Source organism: Sebastes umbrosus, chromosome 11 (assembly GCF_015220745.1).
Source record: "Sebastes umbrosus isolate fSebUmb1 chromosome 11, fSebUmb1.pri, whole genome shotgun sequence".
Lineage (NCBI taxonomy): Eukaryota > Metazoa > Chordata > Actinopteri > Perciformes > Sebastidae > Sebastes > Sebastes umbrosus.
This window is the reverse complement of record NC_051279.1, coordinates 19430545-19440196: the sequence shown is the minus strand read 5'-3', so window position 1 is coordinate 19440196 and position 9652 is coordinate 19430545. Positions and strand designations below refer to the sequence as shown.

The 9652-nt window shown below is 39.3% G+C and overlaps 1 protein-coding gene across 2 annotated transcripts; it reads right to left on the bottom strand.

Moving 5' to 3' along the window:
- Positions 1-786: 786 nt before the first annotated feature.
- LOC119496779 (NF-kappa-B inhibitor delta) lies at positions 787-8453 on the bottom strand. Of its 2 annotated transcripts, none has more exons than XM_037784334.1 (12): positions 8319-8453; positions 5386-5516; positions 5263-5296; positions 4223-4404; positions 3944-4128; positions 2657-2762; positions 2398-2544; positions 2267-2318; positions 2010-2167; positions 1566-1682; positions 1269-1433; positions 787-1164 (listed from the first exon to the last, which is right to left on the bottom strand). In XM_037784334.1, the coding sequence occupies exons 1-12, from the start codon at positions 8332-8334 to the stop codon at positions 1093-1095; spliced, it is 1365 nt and encodes a 454-aa protein (XP_037640262.1). In that variant the 5' UTR covers positions 8335-8453; the 3' UTR covers positions 787-1092. The 2 variants fall into 2 exon arrangements, with proteins under 2 accessions (XP_037640262.1, XP_037640263.1); XM_037784335.1 differs by having other exon boundaries at positions 5263-5293.
- Positions 8454-9652: the final 1199 nt, after the last annotated feature.

Sequence of the window (9652 nt, the reverse complement as noted above, 5' to 3'; positions counted from 1 at the left end):
CGCATTCTTAACATAAGCACACATGCTGACTGGTATCCAAACCATCACTCGGTGTATCAATATGATAACTTATCATGATGGGGGGTTTTGACAGGAGAGTCAGAGGGGTTTCAGGGACATTGTCCCGAAGGTCATACAAACGATTTCATAGAAATCAACATGAAACTGGGAGTGTAGCCTAACTAGGAAAATGAATACTACTCCATCTTCCACAGCAATGTCTATACCTTCTGCTGCTTGAAGATAACTAATGCTCTTCATTTCTGTTCATTTCAAAATGTTAAATATCCATTTTGACAAAAATAAATACATAAATTAATATGTCTCTAAAAGTCTGAATTTTAAACGTGAGGATTTTGTGAAAAGGTTCGATGACGGATATCACATTTTGGAATGAAAGATTTCGCCTACACCTGAATACGTAGAAAAAATATATAGAGCATTTTTTACTAAAGTAATTTAAAGCTGCAGTCTGTAACTTTGAGTAAATATGATGAGTTATTTTATAAAGAAACATATTTTAGTGAACTGTTTATCTGTAAAATGAGAAAGTTTGTGACCCCCTCGGTCACCATGTTGAAAACAGTCAAGATAAATCCAAGCGCCGCCCAACGGCCGGAGTAAACTTTCTCATTTTACAGCCAAGCAGTACATTAAAATATGTTTCTAAAACATTTGAGGCAAGAAATAGTCATTACAGTAACAAAATATTGATTTGAGTTTCGAGATTTGAGTTTCGCGAGCAGTGATTGACAGCTACTGTACAGCTCTGATTGGTTGTTTTTCACAGATTATCTGTCTCATGCACTACTGTCAGGATATCGTGACCGTTTCATAAAAAAATACTTTTTATCATATTTGCTCAAAGTTACAGACTGCAGCTTTAAGCTTTATGCATTAGGGCATCATTTGTCTAATCCAATGTGAATTATATCTAAAGATTAATATGCCAAACTAGTTTGTTAACAATATATAGGCCAGAGACTCCCAAAGCAACATAACAATAAACTGTAAATCCCCTTCTTAACAGAGGCAACATCTTAAAGACTCATTCCCTCCAAATGGGGATTACAAGAGGGTTTTTTTTTCAAATCATTCCTGGTCCTGCAAGGACACGATACGCCGACGAGAGGAGGCACTTCTCTTCTTCAGCATGAGCTTGAGCTGGAAATTGAAACATAAATTAAGATGATAATGAATTACCATTGATAAAAAAACAAAAAACTGAAACAGTATCTGGCTGAGTGTTAAAATGATGGGCAGCTCACCTGCTCTCCCTGGGGGCCGCTCTGCAGCAGGTGAGCCGGCTGGTCGTTCTCCAGGTTGCGGATGCTGGGATCGGCTCCTCTGCGCAGCAGCAGCTGCAGGATCTCCTCCTGGTGGGGGTTACCATGGAGACCAGCTGCCATGTGTAAAGCTGTGTGCCCATGCGCCTGTGGGAAAAAGGGGAAAATGCAGCATGACTCAGACTGTTTATAGTCAGTTATGTATATATTTGTACATACATATAAACCCACAAACACATGCATATTTAAAATCCAGTTTTGTGTCAGTGTGGGGCTCACTTTCAAGTTGACAAAGTCTTTCACGTTCGGCAGGGGAATCCTCAGCAGATAAGTCACCAGATCGATGTTCCCCTCCTTTACTGCTAAGTGCAGCACAGTCTTGTTGCTTTTGATTTCCTGGAATTGGAGGATTGAACGTGATGTAACAAAAATCATAATGAAACCACAAGTCAGACATTTAAGCGTCAAACAAGGAAGACAAAACAAAAGAGAGAGTAGGGGGGAATAGTACTATGACATCATCATGGTTCGGCACTTCCCCCTATGAACTGTATATTCTGACTGAAAGGTCAGGGTTTAACATAGTGGACTTTGATGCTTCTGTACCTGATTGCTGACCTATACCGGCTACTAATCTGTCTCCTTTGTGACACATCTAATGCTCATTTCTTAGCAAAGCAGCTCAAATGACATTGAGAAAAGGGCTGTAGAGCTGTACTGCACCTGGCTGAGCAGGGACGCCCCAGCGCTGAGGAGCATCTGCACACAGGAGAGCTTCTCCGCAGCCTTGTTCTGAAGGCCAACATCTGCCAGCCCACTGCTGGACAACGCCTTCATGGTGACACTGTGAGAGATGGCTGCACAGTGCAGAGGAGTCATACCTGAGGCAAAGAAAAAGACACAGGTAACATTTGAATTAAGGGTCCGATGATGTAAATACTTTGGAATTTGTGGTGAAAACTTAGTCCAAATTAAATTACCCTCAAAATTGCGGGCCTCCAGGTTGACAGCCGGCCTGCTGGACAGAATTGCCTGCAAAAACAGCAATCATTGTTAAGGTCTGCTCAGTAAAGCTAACTTTTCTGACCTGCTGTGATGCCAAAGCAATTACCTGCAGAACTCCAGGTAAGCCATAGTGGGCAGCCAGATGAAGGGCAGTTTGTCCTTTAACATCACAGGCGTTGATGTCCGTCCCAAAGGCCAGCAGATCTTGCACAATCTCCGGCTGGTTTGCCGTCACCGCCACCAGCAAAGCAGTCTGCACAAGCATATTTATTATACAAATTTATTTTGAGATATTATAATCCTGTGCTAATGTTTGTGATAAAAAGGAGCAATTTGCACACTTTGGAGGATTTATTTGTTCCTACCTTTCCCTTGTGTTCTTTGGCATCAAGCCTGCCTACATCCCTCAGCCTCTCTGCAGCAGCGAAGGCACACTCCCTGAGCCCCTTGGCAGTGTAGATGTGCAGGATGCTGACAGAACAAGAGCACACGATAAATTAGTTTGAAATTAGGCTGGAAAATCGTGGTAATCCCCCGCAACCGATTTCACACTATTTCCTTCACGGTTGAATTTGTCTCTCCGTTTTAACTGAGTTTCTAATCATCGAGCACTAGCGGCTGACTCATTGACATCTCTTGGTTTTCTTAATCTTTCTAGGATTAGCAAACTGCACACGTGGCTCTCACTTTTAGCTTGTGACTGAAAACGAAACTCCCATGGATGTAAATAAATGGTGCATTGTGTATTGGCATTATGCACATCCACACAAGACAGTAATGCCAGCAGTGTGTGTGTGTGTGTATGTGTGTGTGTGCTGCATCTGCTAGGGCACCAGCATGCAGAAAGTTTTCTAGCATGTAGGGTAGCCTAGAGGGCACTTTATCACGTTTTCTCCATTTAAGGGCACCCATTAGTGCACTGCATTTCGTTTTCTCCACTGGAAGGACACCCTAGAGGGCACTTTATCATGTTTTATCATCTATAGGGTCTTCCAAGCGGGCACTTTAACCCATTTTCTCCATTTAAGGGCATCCATTAGTGCACTTTGTCTCATTTTTGCCACTGGAAAGGCATCCATTAGTGCAATTTGTCTAATTTTCTCCACTGGATCGACACTCTAGAGGGCACTTTATCGCGTTTTCTCCATTTAAGGGCACCCATTAGTGCACTGCATTTTGTTTTCTCCACTGGAGGGGCACCCTAGAGGGCACTTTATCATGTTTTATAGGACCATCTAAGAGGGCACTTTGTCCCATTTCCTCCATTTAAGGGCACCCATTAGTGCACTGAATTTCATTTTCTCCACTGAAATGGCACCCTAGAGGGAACTTTATCACTTTTTCATCATTTAAGGGCACCCATTAGTGCACTTTATCTCGTTTTCTCCACTAGAAGGACACCCTAGAGGGCACTTTATCACATTTTCTCTATTTAAGGGCACCCATTAGTGCACTTTATCTCGTTTTCTCCACTGGAAGGATACCCTAAAGGGCACTTTATCAGTGAAATCTTGCAAAATATGATCTCAGAGAAAATTGAGAAGGCCCCATATTTGTCAACTTTTTCTTGGGCCTCACTAGCAGATATACTGAAACACATACAAACCACATACCATATTCTCACACACATACATTCACTCATAAGCACTCACGTGTCTCCGTCTTCATCCTGCCCAGTGGCTCTGCTGTAGTCCATCCCATTGAGCAGCATCCTGGCCTCTTCCAGCTTGGTGGCGTCCAACGACGAACCAAAACTCAGCTGTGCGGTCTGACTGGGACCCAGATGTGACCAAGACGAAGCCATGTTGGGATCTGCGACTGCACTCATCGGGCACTCCTGCTCAGAAGAACGCAGGTCATAAAGGTCAAATCATCATAAGGTATGATACAGATACACACAACATGTTCCACAATGAAGGGTTTTTTCTTACATATGACTGAGGCATTGTGTCAAAGACTTGCTGCTGTGTGCCGTATTCAGACGTCATTGGGAGGCTGTAGGCTGCGGCGTAGCTGGATCCTGGATGGCTAGGGTAGTAACTGAGTGTAGACTCTTGCGTTGGGGTCCACTGCTCATAGCTCACTGCCATGTCTGAGTAGCTGCTTGATGCACCTAGAATGGAGACGACTCAGTTAGTAATATGTATACTCTGTTTGACATTATAGTCAAGATAGAATAATCATAGAGGACCTATTGCGCTATTTTCTTTTTCCCGTAAAGTTTTGACTTTATTCTCGTAATATAACGACTTTTTTTCTCGTAAAGTTGACTTTATTCTCGTAATATTACAACTTTTTTTCCCGTAAAGTTATGACTTTATTCTCGTAATATTACGACTTTATTCTCGTAATATTACAACTTTATTCTCGTTAAGTTATGACTTTATACTCATGATATTACGACTTTATTCTCATCATATTATGACTTTTTTTCTCGGAAAGTTATGACTTTATTTTCGTAACATTATGACTTTTTTCTCGTAATATTATGACTTTATTCTCGAAATCTCTGATTTTCTTCCCTACTAATACTACGTCATACATTTGCACTTGGGCCCTCACTGCATTAGACTTACTATATACTATGTACTTAGACTATAAACTGTGTTAACTTCATCACAATGCTCAAATGTTTTGCGGCTCCAGACAGATTTTCTATTTTTTTTCTTTGCCTAAAATGGCTCTTTTGATAGTAAAGGTTGCTGACCCCTGCTTTATACCCTGTGACATCACAAGTTTGAGTTTTAGCACTCTATTTTTTGAATTTGGGGGAGAGTTGTTCATGTTTTCTAATATTTTTTGGACTGTCTTAGACCGTAGGAATTTTGAAAATGGGCGTCATTCCCCTTTAATGCATTTCTGGACAACAATGGAGCTCTATGGTACAGAGGATTAAGCTATATCCAGCTGTATATCACCAGATTTATCCTTTAAGTGTTAGTTGAGTGTGCAGAAGTTGTCATACTCTTACCTGTACAGGTAAATGGTTCTGCTGAGGACAACTGCTGGGAGAAAGAAAAAAAACTCATAAACAATCACATTTTTATGATATAACATTTAGTGAGATGCTGATGCCCTCTGCTTGCTGCCTTACTGTAATAGTAGATGGAGGACTGGTGCTGGCCGTAGAGCAGGAGGGTGGCACAGATGACGTCTCACGCTTTCTCTTCTCCTCCAAGAGTTTCTTCACAGTGGGCAGAGTGCAACACGGCTTCTCTTTTGGCGCTGAAAAAGAAAAATAGTGCCAAAAGGAATGACTATTTGGTCATACATATTGTTCTCATGCAGTGGATATTGGAGATCAATAGAACAGATGGTCATGAAACAGTTAGGTTGGCAATGATTTTTTTTATTATCTGCAACTATATCTTCAATTTATATTGATTAATTCTTCTTTGATCTATATAATGTCAGAAAATAGAGAGGAATATCAAAAAAATCACAACTTCCCAGAGCCCAAAACCCAAAGATATTTAATTCACAGCGCTATAAAATAGAGTAAAGCTGCAAATCCCCACATTGTAGAAGCTGGACCAAGAGAACTTTTTCTGTTTTTGATTGAAGTGACTAAACCGATCAATCGATTATTTGAAAAGTTGGCAATTATTACAACTTGTTTGTTGCTTTCAGAACATGAAAAAAATGGATTTAGTCAATAGATAAAAACTTTTAATTATATGTAGACAGACTTTGAGCTCTCTCTTTTTGAAGTTATGAATCACAAAATATATCAAGTAGAAACTAAATAATAGAATAGAGTTTGGATAGCTTCTCTGTGTCTACTCTGCAGGTGTTAGTGTCTTATTTACCCTCACCAGAGTATATCGACAATTTAACTTTCTATTTCATAAAGAAGGGCTTGGATTGTCAATAAACCAAATACTACAAATGCAGGCTGACAAGTGTGAGACCACAGAAATAAGATATGACTCATGTTGCAAGTTTAGATTATAAGTAATGCAGGACTGAATAAATTCTTCGACGGAGATAATGACATTTGGATGACACTGCCTGCTCACTTTCTCCATGGTGGCATCTTTCTGCTCCCCTTTAGACAAAAATATATCAGATCCATTATACTATGAGTATGTTTTCCCCCTACTGATTAAAAAAAAAAGTTTAATTTCCTTTAAACACATGAGAAAAATAGGAAAACATATTACAAAACAGAATTCTGATGTTTCCAGCTGACATGATGTGACCACACAGGTTGGTTCCTCCAAAAACTTCGACCCACATGTGAAAGATAAAGTGATATTTCCACCTTGTCTGTGGAACCGGAGTACAAAGATAAAGCTCTGAGAAACCTCCTCCATTAGGAACATAGATCGTGCGGCCGTGCTAAAAACCAGACAGATTCATCAGAAAACCTTAAGCATGGGATTGCCACCGCTTATTTTCTATGACATCTTCCTGTCTCGCTCCATTACGCTAACAGAAAGGCAAACCACATCTTCCTGCCTTTGGTGTGTCACAGGCACGTCACTTCGACACGTTTAGTCGCAGTGTGCTTTGTATTGCACCAGAGCAGAAGAAGAGAGACATGCGCTTTTGTCACTTCTCTTTGAATGTTGACTGCTGTGGCGAGCCGCACAGGGACAAGACAGAGTGAATACAAAGAGGGTGTACTTCCGAAAACAATATGCAAATTCCACCAGTGAGAGAGAGAGTTCATGGAGTCTAGATTTATGATGGTTATTCGCGTCTTCTCTTTCTTCTTTCTTTCTCTCTCTCTCTCTCTCTCTCTCTCTCTCTCTCTCTCTCTCTCTCTCTCTGACAAAAGCAACACTTTCACTTCCAGCTGAAAACCTGTCCTAAACAATAAGGCCTTGTAGTGATGTGTGTGACCTGCCCCCACCACACAATAAAGGTCACTTTATCAGAATAAATGACATCAGTCAGTAAATTACAGTGATGACAGGTTTCATTTTCAAGTTCAGAAGGTGTTACTATAGGTTACTCAATCCTGACTCATTTGATCTTTACAACAAAGTGCCACTTTTGACCTTTTGCAGATGATGTAATGTAATCCCAACACGTAATCTATATTAAGCAGTGAATTTACCAGATGATAGATGTTGCTCAACACTTTACTGATCAGCTGACAGAAAGTGAGGAAATGGCTTTTAAGGGTTTCTCCAAGAGTAAGAGGACATCTTAGCCCACACACATACTGTATATACATGTTGGTGCCCCCACACTGCTTTGGACTACTCTATGTGCTATATTCAAATAGGACTTGTGGAAACCCCTGGACATTGAGTCATGTGCGTGGGAGGTTGGGGATTCCGACGACCTTTCTCTTTTGGCTTGCTCGGTACAGAAAGAAAGAAGCGGCGCAGAGCCAGTTTCCTCATTTTGTGGTTTAACAGAGCCCAGCGAGCACAACAAAATATGTGATCACCCGGGCCTGTGTCTAAGAGTGCACGAACAAAGAAAGTTATGCAGTCACGTCACACAGCTTTGCTTAATCAAAAGGGGAAATGAAAACAAGCAAGCAGGGGTGGAGGAACATTAGGGTTTCCCCAAAAGATGTCCTGACTCTTGGATTCGCCAGAATTATGCTGTCATTCAATGAAAACCGAGAGCAAGACTGAAGGTGTCACTCAGCTGTATTTAATCTAAAATAGATATTGTCTCATAGGCAAGAAAACTAACTTTAAAACACAGTTACAGTTTACAGAGATAAACAGTTCAGCCAGATTTCGGATTCAAAGTCCCAAATAAAGTCAAAATCTGTCAAATGTGTTTATGATGGAGGGATAGGTGTGTAATGTTGTAGGCGGATAAATACAATACAACACAGTTTAAGTGAGTTTTTCATTATAATGCTGCCACTAACACAATAACACTTTAATGAATGTTGAAAACAAGTATGTTGTCCAGAAATGTAGTAACTTATAATAAGGAATAATACTAACTACTGTCAAACCATTCTACATTCATCTATAAAGCTGCATTCAATAAAACAATAATAGTGTTAACATTTGTATTCTGCCCATAATTAACAAATTTAAAAGTACTCACATTTATCAAAGTGCATGTCAGAACCGGTTTTGCTTTGAAATCTTCAACAGGTCGTCCTCTCGGTCACCAGTCTGTTCAAAAAGGGATGAGTTGATTTACAGCAGCAGAGGGATCTGTGATGTTCCTGTGATGAAGTGTAACTGGCTTGTTGTCTTATCGCTGCCTGCTTGTACACACAGAGCACGTTGTTCCCCATTACACCGCCCCCAGCTGTGTTCCACGCCCTCGAGGGGAAGCCACACACACAGAGACACACACACACACACACACACAGACACACACATCATCATGTCAAACCACAGCAGGGTAGAGAATGAAATGTGATAAACAGTTATTAACAACAACTAATACAAGTATACAAATAAACACAAAGGTCTATTATTAGGCACAAAGGTGGAAGAAGTATTTAGATCATTTAATTCTATGTAGGAATGTGGAAATTGATTTATGTAAGTGAAAGTGTTTTCTAAATGAAAGCACATTTCATCAGAAATAAAATGTATTCAAGTATTAAATGTAAAAGTACCTCCTATCCAGTGGTGGAAGAAGTATTCAGATCTTTTACTTTAAAGTAGCAATACCACAATGTAAAAATACTCTGTTATAAGTAAAAGTCCTGCATTCAAAATCTTACTTAAGGAAAAGTACTAAACTATTAGCATCCAAATATACTTTAAATACCAAAAATAAAAGTACTCACAATGTAGAATGTTCCATTTCAGAATAATATATATATATTATATTACTGGATCTAGTAACTATAGTACAAGTATACAAATCATTTAATTCAAAGTAGGAATTTGGAAATACATTTATGTAAGTGAAAGTCAAATTGTTATCTAAATGAAAGCACATTTCATCAGAAATAAAATGTATTCAAGTATTAAATGTAAAAGTACCTCCTATCCAGGGGTGGAAGAAGTATTCAGATCTTTTACTTTAAACTAGCAATACCACAATGTAAAAATACTCTGTTATAAGTAAAAGTGCTGCATTCAAAATCTCACTTCAGTAAAAGTACAAAAGTATCCGCAACAAAATATACTTTAAATACTAAAAGTAAAAGTACTCACTATGCAGAAAGTCTTATTTCAGAATAATATATATTATATTACTGGATCTTAATTATTGATGCATTAACGTGTTGATAACTTTAATGTGCAGCTGGTAAAGGTGGAACTCATTTTAATTATTGTATATACTGCTGGTCAGGTTAACCTATAATAATACATCATAAGTTATTAGCTGATTATATTTTGTATGAATAATCTAAATCTGCAGTGTAACTAAAGTTATCAAATAAATGTTGTGGAGTAAAAAGTATATTTTTTCAC

Bases quoted from the DNA above. Each gene is read 5' to 3' on its own strand.
- LOC119496779 (XM_037784334.1), bottom strand. The intron at 4,405-5,262 runs GTAAGAGTATGA...TCTCCATTCTAG, and splicing joins AGAACCATTTACCTGTACAG to GTGCATCAAGCAGCTACTCA. The intron at 4,129-4,222 runs GTAAGAAAAAAC...TCTTCTGAGCAG, and splicing joins ACACAATGCCTCAGTCATAT to GAGTGCCCGATGAGTGCAGT.